At 57.2% G+C, this 24,810-nt stretch overlaps 9 protein-coding genes across 9 annotated transcripts; 4 read left to right on the top strand and 5 right to left on the bottom strand.

The window, feature by feature from the left end:
- Positions 1–143: 143 nt before the first annotated feature.
- N657DRAFT_646565 (uncharacterized protein) lies at positions 144–2,528 on the bottom strand. The gene has a single exon (XM_062793144.1). The coding sequence runs from the start codon at positions 2,375–2,377 to the stop codon at positions 491–493; it is 1,887 nt and encodes a 628-aa protein (XP_062646581.1). The 5' UTR covers positions 2,378–2,528; the 3' UTR covers positions 144–490.
- A 134-nt stretch (positions 2,529–2,662) lies between these two features.
- On the top strand, positions 2,663–4,083 carry N657DRAFT_646564 (mitochondrial ribosomal protein). Its single transcript, XM_062793143.1, has 2 exons — positions 2,663–3,315; positions 3,387–4,083. Exons 1-2 carry the CDS (start codon positions 2,921–2,923, stop codon positions 3,724–3,726), a joined length of 735 nt encoding a protein of 244 aa, XP_062646580.1. The 5' UTR covers positions 2,663–2,920; the 3' UTR covers positions 3,727–4,083.
- A 265-nt stretch (positions 4,084–4,348) lies between these two features.
- On the top strand, positions 4,349–8,506 carry N657DRAFT_634800 (uncharacterized protein; the record flags this gene model as incomplete). The annotated part of the gene is made up of 12 exons (XM_062791306.1): positions 4,349–4,585; positions 4,621–4,973; positions 5,006–5,046; positions 5,324–5,421; positions 5,462–5,507; positions 5,779–5,788; positions 5,866–5,895; positions 6,104–6,132; positions 6,379–6,578; positions 6,610–7,452; positions 7,502–7,565; positions 7,644–8,506. 12 exons carry the CDS (start codon positions 4,349–4,351, stop codon positions 8,504–8,506), a joined length of 2,814 nt encoding a protein of 937 aa, XP_062646579.1.
- Positions 8,507–10,173: 1,667 nt separating this feature from the next.
- N657DRAFT_634799 (exocyst complex component Sec6) lies at positions 10,174–13,670 on the bottom strand (the record flags this gene model as incomplete). The annotated part of the gene is made up of 4 exons (XM_062791305.1): positions 10,174–12,413; positions 12,840–12,922; positions 13,249–13,273; positions 13,445–13,670. The coding sequence occupies 4 exons, from the start codon at positions 13,668–13,670 to the stop codon at positions 10,174–10,176; spliced, it is 2,574 nt and encodes an 857-aa protein (XP_062646578.1).
- Positions 13,671–14,243: 573 nt separating this feature from the next.
- On the bottom strand, positions 14,244–16,182 carry N657DRAFT_672608 (uncharacterized protein; the record flags this gene model as incomplete). The annotated part of the gene is made up of 2 exons (XM_062795645.1): positions 15,561–16,182; positions 14,244–15,504 (listed from the first exon to the last, which is right to left on the bottom strand). The coding sequence occupies exons 1-2, from the start codon at positions 15,812–15,814 to the stop codon at positions 14,244–14,246; spliced, it is 1,515 nt and encodes a 504-aa protein (XP_062646577.1). The 5' UTR covers positions 15,815–16,182.
- Positions 16,183–16,405: 223 nt separating this feature from the next.
- N657DRAFT_646562 (Ydc2-catalyt-domain-containing protein) lies at positions 16,406–17,947 on the top strand. The gene has a single exon (XM_062793142.1). The coding sequence runs from the start codon at positions 16,867–16,869 to the stop codon at positions 17,884–17,886; it is 1,020 nt and encodes a 339-aa protein (XP_062646576.1). The 5' UTR covers positions 16,406–16,866; the 3' UTR covers positions 17,887–17,947.
- Positions 17,929–19,828, bottom strand: N657DRAFT_620897 (ATP-dependent DNA helicase). Its single transcript, XM_062790605.1, has 4 exons — positions 19,526–19,828; positions 19,350–19,468; positions 19,263–19,297; positions 17,929–19,211 (listed from the first exon to the last, which is right to left on the bottom strand). Exons 1-4 carry the CDS (start codon positions 19,600–19,602, stop codon positions 17,991–17,993), a joined length of 1,452 nt encoding a protein of 483 aa, XP_062646575.1. The 5' UTR covers positions 19,603–19,828; the 3' UTR covers positions 17,929–17,990.
- A 469-nt stretch (positions 19,829–20,297) lies between these two features.
- N657DRAFT_646558 (uncharacterized protein) lies at positions 20,298–20,696 on the bottom strand. The gene has a single exon (XM_062793141.1). The coding sequence runs from the start codon at positions 20,627–20,629 to the stop codon at positions 20,459–20,461; it is 171 nt and encodes a 56-aa protein (XP_062646574.1). The 5' UTR covers positions 20,630–20,696; the 3' UTR covers positions 20,298–20,458.
- Positions 20,697–20,787: 91 nt separating this feature from the next.
- On the top strand, positions 20,788–24,576 carry N657DRAFT_691273 (uncharacterized protein). The gene is made up of 3 exons (XM_062797097.1): positions 20,788–21,556; positions 21,611–21,722; positions 21,789–24,576. The coding sequence occupies exons 1-3, from the start codon at positions 21,210–21,212 to the stop codon at positions 24,273–24,275; spliced, it is 2,946 nt and encodes a 981-aa protein (XP_062646573.1). The 5' UTR covers positions 20,788–21,209; the 3' UTR covers positions 24,276–24,576.
- Positions 24,577–24,810: the final 234 nt, after the last annotated feature.

The raw sequence follows: 24,810 nt of genomic DNA, 5'->3' as shown, positions 1-24,810 counted from the left end.
TAGACTGCAGCGATAGACGATACCCCTGCACGACTAATGTGTTCCTTCATTCATGGGTTGCTTGACGAGTCCGGGGCTGAGGATAGGAAATGGTGGACGATCTTGTATCTGTGGTGTATATAACTTCTCGCCCGTTCCTTTGTTCGTCATCGCATGTTCGATGTGTGGAGGAATAACGAACCCCACCGAACATTACGAGTCCAAAAGCAGACCTTGTTGGAAATTTTGTTCAAGATCTGGCAGACAAGCCGGTAACAGGTCAAGCAACGGTCGATGACGGGACAGCGGAAACCGTCCAGCGTATCGTCTTTCTCATCAGTTCTACTCTCGCGGCTCCAGTCTTCAGCCGCCACCCATGGTACACTCATATATGCAAGGATATTAGACGCTATTGTACAAGTTCACCGCAGATCCCAGCCCGGACCATGGCGACCACCTTAATGTACGTACACGGTTCAAGACCCTTAGACCCTGGTCATGCTTTGTCCCTCTATTTATTAACGAGACTACTCAAAAAATCAATCATGAACTGCTCATCAACAGGACCCAGGCTCCACCTCGCCTTGAGCGCGTCATACACATCCAACACCCTCTCCCTGGTCGAGCATTTCGCAAACGCCCGGAGCGCCCACACGGCCAGCCACGTCTTGACTTCCAGCCCGGGCGTTCCCGAGTCGAGGGCGTCCAGCAGGGCGTTCCAGATCCCAGTCAGGCGGCGCTCGCTCCAGGCGGAGCGCTCATACCCGCCATGGTGGGCGAAGCCCTTGAACAGGGCCAGGAAGATGGCGTGGTGCAGCGGGATTTTGAAGAACTTCATCTCGTCGATGTAGCCGGCCACTTTTGCCAAATCACCGCGCTTGACGCCGTAGTGGTTGACCAGGATGCGGTACGTCTGCAGGTCCGGGGCAAGGAGCGTCATGCGCTGCAGCGCGGCCCGCGAGCGCGGGTGGCGGCGGGCAATCTTGGCGAACATGAGCAGTGCCTGCGTGATGGCGCGGTCCGAGGTCGGGGTGCGCACGGGGACGGTCGTGGCGGCGTTGCTGTCTTCGCTCAGCGTGGCGGTTTTCATGCGCTCGTAGAGCCGCTCGGCCGGCGCTTCCTCGCCCGACCGCAGCAGGCCGCTGATCATGGCGTTCAGCACGACCGTGTCGATCATCTCGCCGGCTTCGACCATCTCCTTGTAGGCGGCACGCATGCCGCCCGTCTCATGCTTGAGGCCGAAGAAGTGGATCAGGCTGGTGTAGTGGTAGCGGTTGTAGTAGTGGCCGCGCGACTCCATTTCGCGGTAGATCATCTCGGCCAGGGCAAAGTTACCGGCCTTGCAAGCAACGTCGAAGAGGATGTTGAAGGTCACGTTGGTGGCCTTGATACCGGCGTCACACTCCATCTCGCGCCACAATTTCAAGGCCGCCTCGACCTCGGTCTCGGAGACGGTGCCTACATATTTGCTGGCGAAGGCGATGGCGCAGTTCCACTCGGCTGTTGTCAAGGGTATGCCTGTGTTTTTGACGTCGGCAATCACCTCGAAGTACCGCAGCATCGACCCTGAGTCCCGCTCATCTGGTTGGCCGAGGGTGCGCAGCAGCTGATGGCGAAAGCGAGAGTGGAGGTAGAGCATGCGCGGCTCCGGGAGGCGCTGGTAGAGCTCGTAGATGTGGTCGAGGCTGACCTTGTGAGGCGTCCTGAGGCGCGTGAGCACGGCGAAGCGGAGTTCCCAGAGGGTCCCTTTCTCCTCTTCGCCAGCCTGGATCACCTGTTCCATGGATGGGTACTCAAAGTCCTCGGCGGTACGGGCAAACGCAATCTTCTGGGTGTTGGGCTGGGCATAGCCACGCATGTAGGGGTCGCGGAGATACTCGAGGTAATCCTCGACGGCGCCAATCTCTTCACCATCGTAGTAGTCGAGGAGAGCAAGCAGCTCTTTTTTGGAGAAGCTGGGCCGTCGTTTGGGTGGGCGGGGAGACCGTGGGTCTGGAGTCCCCAGAGGCGCGTCGTCCGGAATGTCATAGTTGTCGAGATCATGGACGGGAGATGATTCGGCAACAGCGACCGAATGGTTAGAACGAATAGCGGGGATGGAGGGCCCGGAAGAGCTGCCAAAGCGGGTGTGGGAAATCCGAAGGACCGGAAGGGACAGTAGCGGGCGCCGCTGAGGCGCCGCTAATCTCGGTCTGGACGTCGCAGTGTCGGAGCTGTTGCAGACGGTTTGTCGTCCGACAGCGCAGGCGCCGTGGGAGCTCTGCACAGGCCCTCCGCCGGGGCTATGAAGGCAGCCTGGAATAGACGTGGCGGCAGACCGATTCGACGACAGCGACGGGCGGTGCAGAAAGAGGATCGCGCCGCATATCGACCCGTCAATTCGGCTGGGGACTCTCATGAGCTGTCGCCCAACATGGTGGCCTGCCGTCAGCCCAGCCTCTCGCCCCCCGTAATTCTGCCAATTGTCGCGAGATCGGGGTGGGAGAAGGGCGTGGATGTGATGCCGTTGATCAGGTCCGTCGGCGACTTTGATGCCGCGAGAAAAAAGTCTAGTTCCAGGGCAAGTCGACTTATCGAAGCCACCGCCAAGTATCCGGACAGTAGCGGCATTTGTGGGGCAGGCTTGGCACGGGGCCAGCACATGTTCTCCACTAAAATTTTGGCATCTGCAATCATGCAGTGCAATGAATGGAAGCAGCTGTGCCCATGAAGCTCCACATTGGCCGGCAATCCGACGACCACCCCAAACGACATCTGCTATTTTGGGGGAAAGAGTACTTGGAAGAACGAGGTCACACTCCAGTGGTCTCGCCATAGACAACTGCGATCCCCCACTGAGCTGACTCAACGACGTCCCGACCGTCCCCGGCATCAATTTCGATCTCCCCATCACAGAGACTCGAGATCTACACATCCCTCCTGGGTGGAAAAACCCGTCAAGATGGTCCGCGGCCGCCAATTCCTGGCAGCGCGCGTCTACGAGACAGCCCAATCACACCTATCCAGCTCTGTCATCCCTAACAAGCCAAACATTCCCGCGCCATGGGTGAAAGCTGTGACGCACATCCCGCCGGCCGAGATCCTCACCCGGCCGTACCCAATCCAGCACACCGAGCCCAAAGCCCGCGGGAAAGCCGCCCAGCGGCCGCCGCGCAACATGTTCCGCCCGACCAATATTGTGCACCCGGAGGACGAGCTGCGGCAGGACTTCTACCGCGACCACCCGTGGGAACTGGCGCGGCCCATGCTGGTGCTCGAGCTGGACGGCAAGGACGCGCGGTACCGCGACTGGAGCAAGGGGCTGCGCCAACCGGGGATGGCGTTGAGCGGTGAGAGGTAGGTACACAATTCACACATCCGCGAAGGGACCGAGAGCCAAAACTGACCTTTCCCCTTTCTCTGTCTAGCGTCGTCCAACGCCAGCTATACCTGATGGAAGTCAAAGGCATGAGCAAGGCGGCGGCCTACGACAAGGCGCGCAAAGAGTTCTATCAGCTGCGGCAGCAGGAGGAGATTGAGCGCAGGATAGCGGTCGAGGAGGCGCGCATGTATGGCGCCTACTTCGGCAAGTCCGACCTGCAGGTCGGCATGGAGCTCGAGGACGCCGTCTACGAGACGTGGAAGAAGTGGGCCGCCAGCGAGATCGCCAAACTCGAGGCCGAGCGGAGCGAGGCGTATGCCAGCGTCGTCGATGTGGGTGAGGGTAAGGGGGCGGATGACGAGGAGGATTTGGATGTGTTGGTGTAGGGGCAGGTGGAACCGGAGGGTAGGGGCTGAGCTGGGCTGGTAAGAGTATCTGGCCGGGTAAACCTGTATAAAACCGATGTTCACGACAAAATAGAGCCTTGTACACTGAAAGTTGCAAACGCTTCGCATGACTTCCTTTCCTTGGGCCGCCGGACCCTGAACCGACAGCATCTGCCCTTCGATATACAGTCTGGCCTGCAGTGCAGGCCAAAGCCAAATAAGTTAGCGGACCTTTTACCCCTGGGAATCTCCACCCATTTCAAACTGTCCTGATGGGCCCATATCGGTGCCCCAAATTCAAACCATAAACCATTGAAACCTGAGTCCTCCGGATACCCATCCTTGAAACGCCATAACCCGGACAAATCCCTCACCGAACCCAGCCGCATCCAATAATCACTCCTGCTCCCCTCTCTCCTGCTCTGTACCCTCCACTCTCTCCTCCCCTGTCTGCACCTCGCGCTCCGGCGGCCGCAAGCCCAACCGATCCAGCACGCTCTCCATCGGAGGCCAGTACACCTCAGGCTGCTAGCCCGGAGGTGCGAGCCTCGCCGCGACGTTGCCGACATACACCACCCTCGGGCCGAAACGCCGGGCGAGCTCCTCGTGCTGCACGCAAAAGATGTCGGCGATGCCCGACCACAGGAACAGCCTCCCCGTCAGGCTCAAGCTGCGGCTGCGCGCCCACGACTCGACGTACACCATCTTAAGGCGGTTCTGCGGCATGACGTACAAGATCTTGAGCAGGTGCGCGACCAGGCAGACGATGAACCCCGTGGCGGGCCCGTTGGTGATGATCACGTGCGGGTACTTGAACTGGTTGCCGTGGCGGGTGGTGGGGCGGGCGTCGGGCTCGCGCGTGAGCGCGTTGACGGCGTGAATGGCAGTGCTCAGGCAGGTGAAGGGCGCCGTCCAGAGAGGCTGGTGAACCTTACGCGCACGGGGGACGCGGAAGGCGTCCATGGTGCCGGCGCGGGCGTCGGGGAAGCAGCGCTGAATGAGGGCCTCGAGCTGGGCGACGCGGTTGAGCGAGTCCGTGTCGCCGGTCGTGACGAGGTAGCGCCGGTGGAGGTTGGCTTGGGGCGCGAACTTGCGCCGGATGGTCTCGAGCATCTCGGTCGTATGACCGCCCGAGCCGAGAATGTAAAGGAAGTAGACAGCCGGGAGGCTGGCCGTGTTGGGAGTCGACGGGTCGCGGCGGGTAATCCAACGGCGGCCGGTCTGCGGCCGAGGATGCTCGTGCTTGAGTGAGATATGGCGCCACTGGGGTGATCAGCAGGCTATTGAGACGAGAAAGACGGCGGACTTACGACAACGAAAGTGAGGAAGACCATGACGATGGCCGTAATCCAGGACCAGGAGAGAAAAAAAAAGCCGATGGTAGAGACGACAATGACGCCAATCAGACCGAGATAAACGAAAAAAGCGAATCGGTCAGGACCGAGATCCTCGACCATCTCACGGAGGATTTGCTCCATGTCGCCGTCGTCGGTGAAATTTGGTTTGGAGCTTGATATTCGAGCAGACGCTGCTGTGTTTGGGTTGGAATTGGCCGACGCACCTTTGTGATGGGCTTCTAACCTGTTCTTGTCGTCAGGTTTGTGGGTGAAAGTTCGCAGCAAGCCGCAGCCGCCGCGATCGGTGTTTTTCTGCTGGCCCACCGTGTCGTTGCCTGTGCCTTTATGCGGGTCCATGGTGTGATTGTGATGTCGTCGACTAAGCGACGAGAATGTAGGCCGCCTGCGGCTTGTATGAGAGGAGTGCTGCTCAAGCCGCAGCGTGTGAGTGGCCGATATGGTTGAGCATAAGCCTCAGTGTCGAGGTCTCAGGGATAGCTTTTGTTCAAGGATAACCACAACAGGCTCCTAAATCAACGGCCCAAAGACGAGAGGACTGATAACGAAAGTTGCACGTCGCCGAAAATAAGACAGGAAAACCGACTCAAGAACCGGAAGTGCAACCGTCGGAATCATATGTCTTGGGCATCAATCCTTCATGCCCTAAGGGTGGAATGGCTGATTAAAAAAACAGTCGACTACACTGGTTAACAAGACTTAACCATGTGAGAGAAGCGAAGTGACTCACCTAGTGAGTGACTCCGAACTCAGGCAACACGTGTAGCTGTGCCCTGTATTCCAGAAAAAGAGTGAGGGTGCTCGAGTTGAGGGAGTGAGTGACTTGACTTGTAAAGAACGAATGAATTGCACGCTGGTGTGCCACTTAGAAAAGACCCAAAAAGACGATAGCTTTCTTAGCCTTTCCAGAAGTATCGACTCATCAACCACGTCAGAAGATACTGCCATGCATTAGAATTCCAGAGCCAAGGCCATATATGGTTCGTGACTCGTTGTTACTAAGATGGTTTGCACGTTGCTAGAGAGGAAGTTGTCAACAATGCCAGTTATGGTAAGGCAAGCACGGACCCACTATATTACCGAATATGGAAAACCTTGAACGCTACCGAAATGCTGAACATTAACGCCTCTCAATTGTAATCCCCTACTTGCTGCCCCTTACACTTGTGCTTAGCAGTATTGCATATGGGGCTGACGCCCAGCGGGAACGATCTGGAAATCACGACCGCCCGGCAGAATCTTGCCCTGGAAACGGTCAACAGAGTCAACAATTGACAAACTGCTTGACCGCCGCCAGCACATAACATTGTCGCTTTGCCCATTGTGCTGTCGGTCTGCAATGCTCGCTCCCTTTGCAACACAAGCAAGATGCCGCGACTCTACCGCAGTTCCTATCTGACGTGTTTCTACTGCGGCCGCAAGAACTCGACTCTCTACAATGCCGAGATCCGACGCTTCGACTGTCCCTTTTGCGATGCCACCAACTATCTAGACGAGGTACTTGAACTCGCCCTAATGGGATCAACAGCTAGGTATGCTGACAGCCAAGAACGGCGACATCACCGATCCACCTGTCGCGACCGACAAAGAAGCCACCCCCCGGCAATACGCCGTCCCGCAGGCATTCTCTCCGCCCTCGAGTCCGACCAGCGACCCCATCTTTTGTGCAACCTGCCTCAAGAATCAGCACCTGCTGAGCGCGTCGCTTGCGCAGTACCTGCCCGACCCGGACGACCCGGACTACACCGAGCGCGAGAAGGGCCTCTACCGCTTTCGCAAGAACCAGGAGCGCCTCTACCCGCAGATATGCGCCGAGTGCGAGCCGAAGGTGCGCCAACGTCTCGAGCAGGCGGCGTACACGGCCAAGACGGACCTGCTGCGGCGCATGCTTGATCGCAGCGCGAGCAGGAGCAAGAGCATTAAGACCCTGGGTTGGCTGGAGAGGGCCGACACGGCGGGCAGGTGGTTGTGGATCGCTGGCTTTGTGCTGCAGCTGGCCTGGCACGCGGTGGTGGTACACGGTTTGCTTTCGCAGTATTTCGTGTGGCTCGAGGCCGACGAGAGTCTGTTAACTTTCCGGTTGCTCAGGGTCTGCGGGCCCTTCGTTGCCCATCTTCCGTCTGCGGTTCGGCTGCTGAGATGGAGCATTCTTGCAAGTATCTTAGGTGTGTGGTGGAATCCACGGTTCGCCCAAATATTTAGGGGCTTCACCCGACACATCAGCGGAGTTGCCAGATGGTATTTGTTCCAAGCCATGGCCGTCGCCCTCCGCATTTTCCTGCAGACCGGCTGGGATTTAACCTCTCCAAATCCATTGCTCTTGAATATGCAGACCGCCGGCCATGCTTTTGTCGCGGCGTTTGCTGCGCTCGTAAGCCATACCCATGCCCCATCTGGTCTGACACTCGCTAACACCTCAGATTTTCATTCTCGCTCCCCGCGCAATTCATATCAACATGGCCCCCTTATTCGGCGCCACCTCAAGTCAGTTGCTCCTTCACGATCCCCCGGAACTAACCCCCGCGTCCCCCTCCTCACGCTTGGACGAAACGAAATTGATAGCCGACCTTCTCGACGAGATCTCCCGTTCCCCCACCTCGCCCAACCCCCCATCCCCAGTCGACCTCTCGCCATCCGTCCCACGCCGCTCCAACAAGCCGCCCATGGGCCATGCCCACACGCAAGCCGCCCAAACCCTAACCGCCCACCTCCAGCAAATCGACACCCTTCATCTCCAACAATCACCCTCACCCTTCAGTTCGACCGCAGGCATTGGAGGAGGGGGAGGAGACGAAATGGACTGGTCCCCCACCCCGTTTTCCTCTCCCTTCCCATTGACCACCACCGCCGCCGCCGCCGCCACGCCAGACGCGATCGCCCAGCAATCCAAATACCGCGCCTTCAACACCCGCGGCCAGCGCGCCACCCAGCCGTTTGGCTCGGCCCCGACCGAGCCGCGCAAGGGGTCTTTCTGGTACCGGGTTCCGCCCGCCCCGACGACGCCTGCCCAGAGGGTGTTCAACCCGCCTAACCGGCCCGGGTTGAGGCTTAGCTCGGTTGAGAAGGCTGCTGGTGGCAGTGGTGTGCGCGGTAGTGATGCCCCTAGTGGTGGGGTTGTCCGGTTTCGGGGTAGAGATGGGACCACGCTTGCGAGGGAAGGGGGCTTGGGTGGTGGTTGCGGCGGTAGTGGGGAGGAAGGGGAGAAGAGGCAGGTTTCGTTCGCGGAACCGCGGCTTTTTGCGGAAGTGGTGGTTGGTGGTAGAAATGCTGGTGGTGCGGGGGAGGGGGGGAGGGGTGACCCACGAAATGAGTTGTCCGGTATGATTGGGGAGGGCCTAAAGTTGGATGGAGAAGAGGGCAAGGCGAAGGAGGGAGGTGGCTGGTTTACTCGAAGGTTTGCAGCGAGAAAGAAGGCGGCCGGGTGAGGGTGGGTTTGGGCAGAATGGCTTTTCCATGGCTGGTTGTTCTCTATGGGCCGTTGGGTAAGGGTACGATTGATTACGCGGTTGGTTTTGGTAGGTTCATTCATTGTTTACGGAAGGGTGGGTTGATCTGCATTGCATTGCATGGCAGGGCGGCGACGGTTTGCTTAGATCTAGGCGTTCGGTAATTGTTATTCCTACTACGCGGCGAGTGTTGCACATCAGGATTCACCACCAGTCCTGTTTAACGGCTGAGTAACGCACCATGCGGACGCTCAATCTTCATTGGAGGAACACCCCCTTAAGGTTGTCGAAAGCAAATATCCTTTTGTTTGAGTTCAGTCCCAAGCTTCTTGAAAATACGACCTAATAGGTTGATAGCTGTTGTCCCTGTCCCATTCGCAAGTCCCATTTCCTTTCTTTTACACCTTACTTTGCTCACCGTCTCCCCATCTTCCCAAGCCTCCTCACCTCCTCATCCTTTCTTCGACCCTTCCTTCTCCGATGATTCAATCCCCTCTCTCCCGATCCACCCCAAGCCCCCTTCCCCCGCCCGGCCCATCCTCTTCAAACCTGTCAAAAACAACCTTCCTCACCCTCGCCACCTCCCCTCGCCACCTCCCTCACGAAATCAAAGTCAAACCAACGTCGGGTAACTCCTTTCTCCGCCTTCGCCGGGGTCCCTTCCCCGTATTTACCAACACCCCTCTCTAAAACCTTTGCCAGCCGGGAGCCGATAGCCTGGTTCAGATACGCCACTGTCTCGTCAAAGGAGAGCACCTCCGAAATGCGCAAGAGATGTGATGACAAAAAGGTAGGGGTGTGGTGCGGACGCTCTGTATAAGCTTGTGCGGCCTGGCAGCGGGGGCAGGATGCCGGGGAGGATGGGGTGGAGGGGGTTGGGAAGGGGAGGGAAGGGTGGCATGACGTGCAATGGGCGGTGAAGTTTTGGATATTTTGAGCGGAGCGAGTGGTGATTAATGTTCGTGCCGATGTCATTTGGACTGTTCTTGTCGTTGTTGCTGGGTTGGAACAGCGCACGGTTGGGCGTTTGCCTCGAGAGCGGGACTTGAAATTGGGGTCGAGTGGGGGATCGGGTTGGTCTTGGGTACCCGTATGGAGGCAGCTGGTTATTGCTGGTTGCTGGATTTGAATTACGGATGGGAGAGGGACGAGGTGATTGTGGTTGCGGCTGTACCGGGTTTGGACTGTTGGTCTTTACGCCTTCGTGGAGAAGATTGTTCGTGAACGGACGAAGCGATGAGGGTTGCTTCGCTGCCGTTGCCTGCGTCCGAAGGAATCTCATGAAGCCAGGATGAGACTATCCGCGCATTGGCGTTGTGGTAAGAACCGAAGGCGGATGCTATGATGGGTCTCTCAACCTGTGGCGAAGTGGAGGCCCAGTTTCTGTTGTCCGAAACGAATCCAGAATCAGTCGAAAATCAGAAGGAGTTGACCATTCATCGATTTGACTGTCATAAGTTTTGGATATTGAGGTGATCGAATCCTGGGTATGGACGAAGACGGCAGTTGGGCCAAACACCGAATCTTCGTTTTCGGTGTTTGCTTGACTTCCTATTTGGGCAGTTGCCAGAGAAGCACACGGGCCAAAAAAGGGGGCTCGGACCAAACTCGTGCCGTGGTACCAGGACAATATCATTCATTGTGCATCACTTGACCTTACTCATTATCGTCTCGGGGCCCCTCACCACATCCATCTGCGCGGCCCTCGCTTTGACAGCATTCAGCATGCTCCTCTCAAAGTCATCTCTGGACCGCAGCACCGCCTCGACCCAACTAATCTGCAGGTCCCAGTAGGCCGCCTTGAACGCGGCAAACGTGTCCGACACAGCCTCCTTCTCGACTGACAACAGCTGCAGAAACGGCTCGGTCACGCGCCACGTCTCCTTAATCGAGTTGCCCACGGCCGGGTTCGGAAGGCTGTTGAAAAAGTCAAACGCCGTCTTAAGGTCGTCAAAGATCTTGTCCTGGAACTGGTCCGACCGGCGGAACTTGGCGCCCTTGTTGCGCACCGACGATAAGTACCGGATCAGCAGCTCGTCGGCAAAGATCTCGATGAAGATGTCGACCAGTGAGTGGTGCAACACGATGCGGTAGTCGCCTACGTACTCCTCAAACGTGGCGACCATGCGCGCCATGTCCGTGCTGGTGTACCAGCGGGGCGTGAAGAAGTTAGGCATGACCGTCTTGAAGTCGACGGCGAAGACGAGCTGCGCAAATTTGGTGATGCACCACGTGCTGAGGTCGAGGTAACCGTCGCGCAGGGCGGCCACCTCAGCCTCGGCGCGGTCCATGTACTGAGGCGTCACGAGCGTGCTGAACTTCTTCTTGAAGTCGGTCAGGTACGCCACCCGGCCCTCGTCCTCGTTATCGTCGATGCACGCGATCTGGTCGTTGGCCGTCGCCACGAGCCAGTCCTGCAGCGGCTGGAAACCCTCCAGGTCCACCACTTTGCCCGTCTCGTACCGCGCGGCTTCGTCCTCGAGCATTTTTTGCCAGTTCTGCTGCCGCTGCCGTAGCCGCTGGAACATGGCGTCTACCACACCCTCCGCCACGTCGGCCCGCTTCGAGTTGGCCGCGGCGTCGAGCTGCCCGCGCAGCATCCTCCACAAATCGACCAGGTTCTTGTTCCGGAAGTAGCCGTACTCGTCCTGGTCCAGGTTCGCGCCTTCAACGTTGCGCTCGGAAAACTCTTTGATCTCCTGAGTCCAAATGCGGCCGATCCATTCGTCCAGGAACTTGATGATGAGTGCGCGGAAATCGCGCACGAGCTCCGTCTCGCGGTTGTCGATGACGTGCGGCGTCAGCTCCTCCTGCTTGAACCCTAGCTTAGCCATCTTGCGGTAGTATTTCTCGGGCCAGCCGACAATTTCCAGCGTGTGCGCGGAGCTGGCTTGGGGGTCCTCGATGATGCCAATCAAAAAATCGTGCATCATGTTGTGGTAAATGTTTGTCCACGTCTTGAAAATCTTCCACTTCTTGGGCATCAACTGCACCATGCCCAACCTGACCGTGTTCAGGTCGTTGAAGTACCACCGCAGGCTCTTTTCCAGCTCGGCCGGGTCCCCCATGAACTCTTCCCTGCTCTGCTCAAACTGGCCTCCGCCAATCTTCCTGATGCATTCGAGGAACTTGTCCTTGTATCCGCGCACCTTCTTTGCGCCGTCCGTAATACTTTGGAACCGCGTCGCCATCTCCTTGTGGTCCTTGAGCGCCTCCTGGAGCGCGAGCACCCTCTGATCGCTCCGCTCTTCTGCTTCTATTATCAATGCGAAGCGCACTACTAAACTCGTGTTGTCGGCCACCACAAGGTTGATCAGACTCCTCGCGATGAGATTGATGTGCTCGTCGAACCACTCGATGGCCTGGTCCAAGCGCTCAAAGTAATCCTCCAGCGTCGACTGCAGGCTCGGGTCGTCGGCGCGCTGAATCTGCTCGATGGCGTCGTCTCGAATGTTGCGCAACTGCGTCAGCTCGTAGTGCACGGGCAGCAGGTTGGGCATGTTCTCGGCGTCTTCATCGTCGCGGCGCAGCATCTCCTGGATGGCGCTCAGGCGGTCGTTGAAGGTCTCGAGGTTACGGCGCATGGCCTCGACGGCGCCAAAGTTGCGGTGGGCCTGGGAGACGAGGTTGATTGTCGCGAAGTCTGAGATCATGTTCTGCGACTCGGAGCATATCTTGTCGATCTTGATCATCTCGTCCTTGATCTGCTGCACCGTCTTCTGGCCGTCGGCCAGGCCGTTCATGCCGGCCTGGGTAGTCTCGAGCTGTTCGCGCAGGCCCGCTCGCAGCTGCGAGTCGACGGCGGCCTTCTTGCGCGTGAACTCGGCCTTGAGCGCCGCGATTTTGTCAAGGTCGTCCGGGTGCCGGAGTAGCTCCGACAGCTTGACTGGCGGCACGTCCATGGTGGAGAGGCGTAGTCGGTATCAGACCATTTCGTGTTGGCTGGGCGCGGTCCTGCGCAAGAAGAGCCGTGAGTCGGGCTCGCAATTCAGGTTTGGTGTTGCAGGTCGGGCCACGCACATGCCCCTGGAAATGCATGGGATGGCAGGACATCTTTGAATACATATTCCGTGGTCTGTGCGCTAGCTGCTCGTGCACATAAGCCCCACAGCAGCTTGAAGCTCGCTCGGTGCTCAACCAATTCGGTACTTGATCACTTGCCCTGGCCCCCTAGGTCCCAATCCAGCCGTGGAAGGAATCAAAGCTCAATGACAGAACTACGAAGGGACTTCAGCTCTGATTCGATCCACGCAGAATAACTGCAAACGATCTGCCATTGTGGTGATGAGGAGTTGCTCAGAGCATCCCTTACCTTCATGCTGGCTCATGATGATGGGAGTTCTCATGCTTCGTGTTGGCAAATGCTGCAATTGTGGAGAATTGGAGCCATTGTGCCTATTCCAATTGCAAAGTACTGGGTGAATTTCTAGCACCAAGCAAGGCAGGGGAAAAGGCAGGAGATGATGCCTCGCTCAGCCTGAATCGTGCGTGCTGCCACTGGAGCTACGGCCAAACATCTCACACAGCAGAGAATCCGACAGCGTAACTAGCCGAAGGAAACGAATGGTCTGGATGTATACTCTATCGGCCCCGTATCATATACACAGCCCTTCCCCAATAGCAGGACCAGACCCCATGCCACTATTTGCCCACCCTCCAACCTCAGCCGGAAGCGTCACCCTCTACAACCACTATTCAAGCCCCGTCCATGACAAGCTTACTTGGCAGGATGGTAAGTCTGCCAGACTGTATCACGGCCCAGCGTCAGCACTCATCTAGAATGTCAAGCCCCAAATATTTCGACACCACCAACCACCTCCCTTGATCCACCTCTTCTTCAAAACGCCTCGCGTCCCCCGCAAACCGACCGAGCTGCCTCCCCAAGCGGCGCAATAACGTGTCCCCATGTTTACGTACCAGCAATACCAAACGGCATGAAGAATCCAACGAAGCAGTAGGTCCAGTACCCAATTGCGAACCCTTTCTTGCGCGGGTTGAACGGCAGGTTGGAGAGCGGGCCCTCGGGGTAGTGGTAGGGCGAGGAGAGGCGGGCACGCGTCGTCGTGAAGGCGCGGCGGGCGACGAGCTGCTGGGCGGCGGCCGAGGCCGAGGCGCTGGTGCGGAGGGTTGCACGGGCGAGCATCTTTTTCTGTCGTTCGTTCGTTCGTTCTGGTCAGTTCGATTGATTCGGCACCGGATGTGGATTTTGGAGTTGGAGGTGCAGTTATGCATGCTTACCTTAAAATAAAAGAGTGGGGAGTTTGACTTGATTGTGGTGATGGAGATGGTAGCGGTGGTGATGAGGTGAATTCGAGCTCGGTTCAATCACGGGCTGTGACGCTAGCGAAGGGAAAGTTGATGGAGCTCAACAGAGGTGGCGTGACATTTTGCGCAGGTGGTGCATTGACACGCCGGACTGGAATGTCAAGTGAGAATAAGGGTTAGGGTTGTTGTATCCACGCAGCGAACCGAACCTGTTACATTGTTCCCCCCAATGAAAGAGAGCAATAGGGTGAATAATTGCGTGAGTTTCTCAATATTTAATCAGACCAAAGCCGGTGGTTGGTGGCAGTGCAGGGTTACGGCGGACGTATGCTCACCTGCGAATGCCTTTGCACAGTACATGCCCAATCTAAGATGACGCTTCACATAGCACTTGGTCGCAATCACGATCTATTCAAGGTCTATGCATGGTATCTCTCCCAAAATCAAATCTCTACCTCAGCGTGACCAACTCCTCGGCGCTCGTTGGGTGGATGGCAACACAGTTGTCGAAATCCGCCTTGGTGGCGCCCATCTTGACGGCAACGCCAAAACCCTGCAACATCTCGCCGCTGCCGAGGCCCATGATGTGCAAGCCCACCACCTTCTCCTCCGGACCCGCGCAGATAAGCTTGTAGGCGGTCGGGCCCTTCTGCTCCGGGTCCATCATGGCGTAGTACATGGCCGTGAAATTCGTCTTGTAGATCTTGAGGTTCTCCCGCCCATACTTCTCAACCGCCTGCGGCTCCGTCAGCCCGATGGAGCCGACCTCGGGGTGCGCGAAGACCACCGACGGAATGTTTGAGTAGTCCAGCCTGGCGGTCCGGAACTGCTCTGGCCCAAATAGCCGCGCGGCTAGCCTGCGGCCGGCAGCGATAGCCACGGGCGTAAGCTCAACCTGGCCGGTTACGTCGCCGAGAGCGTAGATGTTCTCGACGTTGGTGTTCTGGTAGTCGTCCACGGCGACATGGCCCGTCTCCGTCAGCTTCACGCCGGCTGACTCCAGCCCAAGGCCCTGGGTCGCTGGTGTCCGACCGACAGCCCAGATGAGGTGGTCGACATCCGAGACGACACCCTCGCCGTCTCCCTCCTTGTAGTGAAGTGTGAGCCTGCCCGTACCCTCCTCCTTCTCAACTTTGCTGAGCAAGCTCCGCTTGTGCAGCTTGACGCCCAGCCGCTCGTACTCCTTGGTCACACCCTCCTGGATCATGGGATCGAAGGCCCGCAGAAAAGTGTCGTGACGGATAAACAGGTGTGTCTCGACACCGAGCGCATTGAACATGCCCGCAAACTCGACCGCAATGTACCCAGCGCCCACGAGCGCTACTTTCTTGGGTAGCTTGTCGATGTCGAAGAAACCGTCGCTGTTGGTGCCGAGCTCGGACCCGGGAATCTGTGGGGGGATGGTCGGGTTGCCGCCGACGGCGATGAGGATCTTCTTGGCGTTAACCACCGTTTTCGTGCCGTCGTCGAGCGTTATCTCGACCTGGTTCCGCGAGATGACCTTGGCCCAGCCGTGCACATACTCGACCTTGTCGTTGGCGAGATTGCGCTCGTAGATGCCATTGAGGCGTTGGATGTAGGCGTCACGCTTCTGCTTGAAGGTGGTCCAGTCGAAGGGCGCGGTTTCTTGTACGCTGAAGCCGTACGATTTGGACTGGTGGATAGTCTCGGCGATAGCGGCGGCGTTGAAGGTCACCTTTTTCGGGACGCAGCTGCAAGTACTGGGTCAGTGTCCCGGCGATTTCAGGATGGAAGGGTCCTCACTCACCCCACGTTGACGCATGTCCCGCCTAACCGCTTGCCCTCAATGACCATCGCCTTCGCCCCGTACCTGGAGCTGGCAGCGCGGGCAGAAGCGAGGCCGCCGCTGCCGCCTCCTATCACGAGGAAGTCGGTCTCCTTGGAAATGGGCGCCATGGCGAGGGATGTCTGCGAAAAGTGGCGGGTTATAGTGCTGATTCGACCTGCAGCTGGTTTGGACGAGAGCAGGGTGCGTCTAGCTAACAGTGAAACGGGTTGCATGGAAATGGGTCTTGTCTCTGCGAGACAGCGGGTATCGCGGGTTGGTGGAGGGGTTATTATACAGCGTGGTTGACAAATCCGATGGCATGCAGGGGACCGCCGCTGTCGTGTCTGTAACTTGAATGGTTCAGTGCTGACTCAAGTGAGTGCAGCGATGCAGAGCTAAAAAGGCGCAATTCCAAATCCTGTTAGTTACAACCCTGTATGAATCAGCGCAACGACAGTTCGAAAGAGAAATTGATCAGTAAGCAGGCGTCTGGCAACAGAACAAGAAATTGTTCGGCATGAATGTGAAGACCGGCTCGGCGAGACAGCCGAAGGTTCCACTTTGCCGGGCTTGAATGGACGCTCAGCGAATCGGCGATCACCGTAAAAGATTTGCTTTGTCCGATCTTTTAGGGCAGTGTTGCGGTGAACTTGACTTTGTCAGATAAGAGACCATACCCTCTTGGTTTGGATCCGTATAGGACACCGCCTACCAGCCACACGAGCTATACAAACTTAACACCACTACCATCCTATGTAATCACGGATATCTCATTGTTGCTGCATCAAACAATTGATATAAATCGCTGTACTTGCAATGCATTATGCCTTGCGAGTCTTGGGCGATTTCCTACTGCGTCCGAACCTTTGGTGCGCCAAGCCCCGGCCCGGGCCCGCCGGCTTAGCCCTACATCGGGGCTTATCCCGGCTTGTAAACTCGACCCTAACTGCAACCGGCCCTTGGAGTGCAACTGTGTTTCTGAGTGAGTTGTGCCGTTTTTTAGAACTGATGTAGTGCATTGAGGTCCCTTGGACCAAAGGGACGATGGTGTTGGCTGCAAGAGTTTGGGTGGCTCATGTGGCTAGTGAGTGGGGCCTATACCGAAAGTGTTTGGTCTCAATGTCTGGTCTTTGCAACCTCCGTCACGGAGCCTCCCGAGGTCGGGTCCATTGTTTACAGAAGTTATTAAATCTGTCCATGAGGTTCAGCAGTTCGGCGCCGTCACCTCTTGTGTCTCACTTATCCATCCAGGAGCATCCGCCCATGCACCCCCTAACATTCCATCATGACCACCACCTCCCTCCTCAAAGAAACTGCATTAACCCTATTGACCCTCCGTAGCGTCTGCGCATCCATCGGCATCTCCAAAACCGGCACGAAACCAGTCCTAGTCCAGCGCATTCGTCATGCGGCAAGGAACTATCAGCCACTTCCGCCAGAAGCCCGCATCCTCAGCATCGACATGGGCATCAGGAACTTCGCCTTCAGCCTCCTCACTCCGGTCGCCCCTGATCCCTCTCAGGAACAGTTCAAGACCACCCCCTTAACCACGCCAGTCCGTCTTCACGTCTGGAAATGCCTGGATTTGACTCTCCCTGCTCTAAGTCACAACACCATCACCTCCACCAAAACATGCACTTTGAAAGACCTCGACCCAGCAGACTTCTCCCCCGCCGCAATGTCCCGGCATGCCGTCGACCTCGTCCAGTCCCACCTCCTCCCGCTGCGCCCAACTCACGTGCTGATCGAGCGCCAGCGTTTTCGCAGCGGCGGCCAGGCGGCCGTCTTTGAATGGACCCTGCGGGTAAATTCGCTCGAGGCCATGCTGCACGCCTTGTTCGCGTCGCTCTACGGGAAGACGCTGGACGGTGCCGACGGCACAGAGGGCGGGCGCTTTGAGGGGAGGGTCGAATCGGTGCTGCCGGGCGGGGTGGTGAATTACTTGTACACTGATCTTGCAGGAAAGGTGGATGGGCAACGAATAAAGAAGGTGAAGACGGATACTGTGGGACGGCTTCTGAGGGATGAAGGGATGGTGATGCCGGAGCCCGGGCAGGCGGAGAAGATGGCGAGGTTGTATGTGGGTCAGTGGGAGAGGGCGGGAAGGAAACAAGGGAGGGCAGAAAAGGGTGTACGTGGGAGTGGAAAGGGCTTGGCACGTGAGGTTAGAAATAAGTTGGATGACTTGGCCGATGCCGTGCTGCAGGGCATGGTGTGGCTGCAGTGGCAAAGGAACCTGGAGGCGTTGATCAAGGAGCGCCCGGAACTGCTCGAGCATGTGGAGGGGAGTGAGCTCGCGGAATGATACCCAATCAAGGAATGATACATATAGCAACGATGTGAGAAGCTCGAAGAAGATGTGTCTTGCTAATCCTCCCGCCAAATGGGTATCGTGGCTATGTCCCCCGTCTAATCACTGTAGTAATAGTCATCATACATGCCCTCCTGCCGCTGCGTGGAAACCCACTCCTCGCTCGCAAGGCCCCTCATCATCCTCTTCTTCAACCCCTGCGCATCCTTATGCCAGTCACAAGCATAGTCACACTCGGGCACCTTCTCCTCGCCAAAGTACCTGCAAATGGCCGCATGCCGACAGGTACTCGTATCCTCACAGTATCCGACAAGCCGGTTCAGACTCTCCAGCCTCGCTTGCTTGTTACTGTCACCACTCCCATCCCGCACACCTGCGCCGTCCCTTATCACCATATTACAAACGCGATCCCTATCCTCGCGAGCATAGTACAAGAAACAGTAACTCGCATTCCCATCGCGGCCTGCCCTCCCAGCCTCCTGGTAATACCCCTCAAAGCTTTTCGGCAACCGCCAGTGCACGACAAACCTCACGTTATCCTTGTCAATGCCCATACCAAACGCCGTGGTGGCGACAATGATGTCATACCCGGGCTCGTTGGCGAGCCACCGCGCGAGCGTGTCCTCCTTGACTTCTTTAGGCAGCTTGGCGTGGAAGGGCCGGGCGCCGATGTTGTCGCAGCGCAGCGCCGCTGCCAGCGACTCGCACTCGTCGCGCGACAGCGTGTAGATGATGCCTGGCACGCCCTCGACGCGTTCGCCGGCGGCCTCGAGCTCGGGCCTGCGGTCCGCCGCGGACCGCCGCGCATAGACCCCCTTCAGCCAGGATACGAAGTCGTCGTAGCGGTCGTTGGCCTCGTCGCTGGTGAAGCGCACCTCGAGGTGCAAGTTCGGGCGGTGGGCCGTCATGGTAAACTCGCGGAGCTTGTCGGGCGTCCTATCAAGCCCCAGCGTCGAGAGGATGTCCCGGCGGACTTGCGTGTTGGCGGTCGCCGTCAGGCACATGATGGGCACGTCCGGGAAGGTCTCGCGGAACCAGGAAAGGCGCTTGAAGTCCTTGCGGAAATCGTGGCCCCATTCCGAGATGCAGTGGGCTTCGTCCACGGCGATGCGGGCCAGCTCTTTTTGCTCGTAAACCAGCTTGAGACGCTCGCGGAAGCGGTCCGTGGAGCACAGTTCGGGGGTCACGTAGAGGAGGCGGGTCAGCGGATGGCCCGTGGCCAGGTCTTGGTAGATGTAATCCCGCTCGGAGAGGGGAGTGTTGCTGTTGAGTGTGCGGGCGTCGACGTTTGCTGCACGGAGGGCTTCAACTTGGTTCATCTAGCTGGGTTAGATACAGGAACAGTCGCAGGGACCAAGACGTGGACTGACCATGAGGCTCAACAGCGGAGAGATTACAATTGTGACTCAATACGGTCAGTCGCTCTGTCGTATGAAGGTGGGTTACTTGGAACATACTTCCTCGGTCGATCACGGCGGGCAACTGGAAGCACAGGCTCTTGCCAAACGACGTGGCTGCCTGAACAAAGACATCTTTGCCATCGAGGGCGGCGACGATGATCTCGCGTTGATATGGTCTGGCTATTTGTTAGTTGATAGTTCGGACGCTCGTAACATGTATGTACTGGCCGTACCTGAAGTTTGTCTTGTTGAACTGTCGACGAAGCGTAAAGTCAATATCCCGAAGCGAATCACTCCGGGCGAAAGGCATGACGCCTAGTTCCCTGACTTGAAACACGAAATCGAGTTTCTTGGATACGGAGCCCAAGCTTCATTCTTATCCTCTGCCTCGGCGCTGCATTTCGTGTCGTTGAACACGTGCAGTGTCGGACCTGGAAATTGGACGAGGCTGAGTACCTTTAATGGTCGACTTGGTCAGTCAGAAGGTGCTCAATTCTTTTAAAACCAATTGAGAGTCTTCAAAATATGGGATCAGACCTAGAGTTTGAAGCAATCAGCCCTCAACACCGATTCATGTCTACAAGAGTGGCCGAGGAACGCCCGCAGCCGATACCTGGGATACACTCTGCTTTAGGGTTAGGGTTATGTTACAGCTCGATTGTATTTACAATTGCAACACAAACACCTGACAAGACATACGGGTTGGTCTACGGATTATTAGCGTACCACATGGTGAAGCAGAACGGCCAATGCAAGGAAGAAGGAAAGGAGAGCAGGAAATTGGGAAGATATTGTAACAGAAGTATATGGAGGGAAAAGAAGGAAATAGAAGAGAAAAAGGTACGAAAAGAAAAGAACGGAAAGAGTTCCACGCTAACAAATCAGGGTTTGATTGTCATCGATTCCGTGACAAACAAACGCACGCTGCTTCTCAAGGCGAAGGGGTAAGTAACCGAAGGCCTTGAGAGACGTCAGCTGCCTGCTGACTGCGCCAGGATGCAACCGATACACTGTCCGCCTTCATAGTACGGAGGAGTCACACTGACCCGACGGTGGTGATGCCCTAGAGAGATAGTTGGACAGAACTCGGGACAACGGAGGAGCACGATACAGAGACCAGAGCAGCCAACTGGTTCCTGGTGTGTTTGGCCCTCGAGAAGCTCCCATCATATTGCTTCGCGCTGTTTCGTTTCACCATGAAACTTTGGCGTTTTTGTGGTTGTCACCTCTCGGATGTGTGTCTGTCTGCAACCAACCACTAGGGCAGTGAGGCTCTGGGAGGGTATCGAGGGCTTGAATCCTGCCGCCTCCGGTGACGTTTTTTCTACTGGAGTCATGCCTTGTTCCTTGCAGATTCCGTGGCACGCTAGTCTTGATGAGGGAACGTCTATAACAAAATGGCACGGACCATAAAAAGTGGGGCTCTTCCCGTCCCACTGCCTCGCGTGCAGCGTGTGCACCCTTGTCTATTTGTGACATGCGCTAACCCCTATCTTGGGCACATTCGCAACCTGACATGGGCCCGAGACGACAAGCCAGAGTTAGGACAGAGCAAGGCAATTTCTGATTCATGTGGCCCGACTTCTGAATCTTTCCATCGATATTCTCGACATTGCCGCCTCTGGGGCATTAGAAATTCGCTCGCCGCTTGCTGCCCAATTTGGCGGTCAACATCGTTCTCCATACTTCACCGCTAAGGTTGCTCCCGATCCCTGTCCCGACTGCATGAGGTTCCTCTCACAATGAACCCACCCGACCATCTGTCACCATCGCGCCCAGCGGCTTAACAGTATCAGTCTGTCTGCTTTGCAGAAGGGAGCAGAAGGCTTCATCATCTGCGCCGTCTGTCCCAATTGTTCCGCCTCAGTCCTCTGAAGCCTAGTTCCAGAGCGAGATTGAGTGACGAAGGCGGCCTTGATGGACTATGTGGACTTTTCCCGGGGCCTGCCCGATAACCCGGCGCAGGCCCGTCGGGCTATTGCGGCCGCTGCACTTGCGAATCCAACACCGCCTCCCCCAGTCCCGAGCCTTCGAGATGTCCCGTCGACTACGAATCTCTCGGCGGGCCAGCCTGTCTCGCCCAGCCAGGTGCTTGCCATGGCGAGAGAGGCGATGCGGGTGGCCCACGAGAACGAGGCCAAGGCCGCCGAAGCCAGCGGAGTCAGCGACACGCTCAAGCCCGGCCTGACCGTCGACCTCAGCAGGAGGAAGATTCAGACACTGCCCGAGGAGGTGGTCGACATAATAAAGGACGAACTCGAGCGGTAGGCGTCCTTTTGCCTCGGGTTCACTGGAGGCGTCTCTAACAGCTTGCACAGTCTTGCACTGTCGCACAATTACTTGCAGACCTTTCCGGCCAGGTTCTCCGAATGTACATCCTTGCGATATCTCAACGTCAGACAAAACAGGATCAAGGAGTTTCCTCTTGCGGTGAGTGCTATTTGGCTGCGGGGAGCGGGCTGGCAGAGAGGCAGGGGCTGACAGACACCTTTACAGCTCTGCGATTTGAAGTCTCTCGAGATTCTCGATCTGGGCCGGAACATGCTGCAAGTCCTGCCGCCGGAAATCGTCAAGCTGTCATCACTCAAAGTACTCTCGATACCGAAAAACAAGATCACGCACCTCCCGCTCTGCTTCGCCGACATGCCGTCGCTGTCGGTGGTGAAGTTCGAGGGCAACCCGCTGAAGTTCCCCCCCCCAGAGATACTGCAAGTCCAGGGAACTGGCGGGCAGGGCGATGGACCTGGCAAAGAGAGCGAATTGACGGAAGTCGCCGCAACGGCGCTGATCAAGAAGTTCTTAAAGCAGGAAGCCAGCGGGCGGGCGGAATCTCCGGCGGACGGCGTGTCCGAGGGCATCGAAACACCGCGGCCAACGATCAAGCGAGTCTTTAGTGGCAGATTCCCGATCAAAGTCAACGGCAACGAGATCTCTGACCTCAGATCGCCCGCTCTGCCGCGGCCCCCACCAATCCCGACTCGCTCCCATTACCGTGGGCTCTCGCAGCAGAATACTGCGCAGCGCAGGCCAGGAGTCATGCCGCTTACTATTGGTAACCCGAACGAACGGGTTCGCAGCAACTCAGAAACCATCATCCAGACCTCGAGCCGAGATAGATCCGAAAGCAGGTCGCGCCGCATGGGCATGGTGTCCAAGAGGTCAGAGCTCAGCACACTGGAGGAAATTGACGTGAACAACCGGTTCAGCCATTACCGTGGGTTGAGCCATGGTTCAGCGATGCAGGGCAATGGAGCGGCCATGCAGGTAAAAAGCCCCAACCAAGGGAGCCCGGCTGAGCCCGCTTTACAACGGCCTGTCTACATCCGCAGACTCTCCGTTCTGCCCGAGCGGCGCCGCGAATCCAAGGGATTAGACCCTGTTCTAGAAGCCGCCAAAGGCGTCCTTTACTCCATCTTCCAGATTCATCCCATGATCCAGACGCTGGTCGGCCTGACAAACGACGGGACGTCGAGACGATCCAACCTCGAGATTGTGGTTTACAACACCAATGCGCATGTCGAACAGCTGGAGCTGGAGATCCAGAGACATGAGCAGGCAGACGAGGGGTTTGGCCAGAAGGAGAATGAAAACGTGCAGCGAGCTTGCCTGACGCTCATCAACGCCTATACACATGTCTCCTCGCTGCTTATGAGCAACGTTGACCTGTTCCTGGACAATGGCGACCCCCGATACATCCGGACTCTGTTACTGCAGCTCTACAATAGCATTATGGAGCTGCGCGTGACCTGTTCTCAGGTCGCCCCAGAAAGCAATCATCGGTCGGTTCCTTCCATCAGTCGGTCTGATCTAGGCGAGACCATCCGGCCGTATTCCCGCGAAAGCTCGGTAGCGCCAACTGCCGACCGGCCCATCAACGGTAGGTCGCGGAACGGTACCTTCGTCTACAATCCGAGCAATCTACGGGTTGCGACAGACGTCTCAATGCCGTATGTCAACAGCTCTGGCCGCTCGGCGATGGCGGGCGCTCCGACGCCCCGGTCTGGGGAGTCTTTTGCCTCCACCAGCACCACGGGCATACGCAATCTCTCGACAGATTTTACCGAAGAAGACCGCATCTTCGAGAGGATATTCCTCTCGCTACAGAAAACAACGGAGCTGGTGATGCGGGTGTTGCCCACCATGAATACGCAGTTCATGTCCTCCATGCGGACTGCCGCCGCGCAGCGCTCACTGGACCACCTGACTCAGTGCTGGAGAGCGCTCGTTACTAAGTGTAGCACGTCGATTCAGCAGACCGAGGTGCTCAAGGCCCGGCTGTCCTCCATCAAGCTCAAGGAGCCCGGCATCCGGACGCAGCCGTCCTTCTGGCGCCTCTGCAACAGCTTCCTCGAGTCGTGGTACGTCCTGATCCGAAAAATCATGCAGCTGCAAAACGACGTCCAGCTGCCCCTCGACACCAAAGCCCGCCTCCGCCCCATTCAGCAGAGCATGAAAGAAACGTGCGACCTGATCATGTCTTCCCCCTGGTCCTACTTCCTCCGCCAGCCGGGGTCCGACCCCATCAACTCCCCATACAGCACCGCCAGCAACAGCGCCCAAACCACCACCGCAGTCCAGCTACCCATGACCCCGCAGAGCGCGGCCCTGGGGCCGGCCGTCCAGGCCACGGTGCCGTCCACTCCGCAGAGCGCCTCGTTCTCGCTGGCTTTCTCAGGCGTGTTTGAGCGTGACCGGTCCGACACGATGCTCTCGTCCATGGGCGGCGGTGGAGGAGGGGGAGCTAGCATGGGTGGTGGGACTGGATTTGGTGGGGGCGGAGGCGCCATGTCACGCACGGGAACTATGAATTCCAGCTCGACGGCGAGCTTGACCACGGCCAGTCTCAACTCGATGAGTAGCGTGGGCTCATCGCATGACGGCATTGTGACGCCGTCTTCAGCGCTGAGTCCAGGGGCTGGACCGTTGGGGATGTTACCTTTTAGGTTGAATGGGGGTGGGAATATGAAGGTTGGGGGGTTTTGAGGGGCAGTTCTCGTCGAATGCGTAGAGAATGTTGGATGGGATGGTTGGGCTGAGGTATCTGGGATATCTTGGCTGGAGTCATGGGTTTTGAAACTGCGAGTCTTACGCGGCGTGTCTTTGTTACGGTGCATGGCGTCTGGGCATGGGGGGTTGGTTGCATAGGATATCCACGACGTCTTGTGAGTTGGATGCATGGTTGGACGGATATTGGTGCAGTCTTGAGTGAGGGCCGAATGACTGGCCTGGAATTGTTTGAGAAATCGAACATTGCTTGAAGTGATGGTCCCTGTGTTCTTGATACCCCCTTCTTGTTGAATGGGAACTAAAGAATTGTATACCTTGGTGTAACACTGCTTTCAAGGCCTGGTTATCAGCCGCTTGACCTTCCACAACTTAAGACCCCGCTTCAATCCGTCTCACCCACATTCATCCTTTCAAGAAAACACAAACGGCTTGCTGGACAGATGCTTGACCGGTTCTCATCTTCATTTGTGAATGTTTCCAATTGAGTTGATCTCTACGTCTATCCCTGGAG

The sequence above is a fragment of the Parathielavia appendiculata genome, assembly GCF_033297405.1.
Source record: "Parathielavia appendiculata strain CBS 731.68 unplaced genomic scaffold N657scaffold_8, whole genome shotgun sequence".
Lineage (NCBI taxonomy): Eukaryota > Fungi > Ascomycota > Sordariomycetes > Sordariales > Chaetomiaceae > Parathielavia > Parathielavia appendiculata.
Note: the sequence above shows the minus strand (reverse complement) of the source record. Positions and strands in the feature narration are given on the sequence as shown.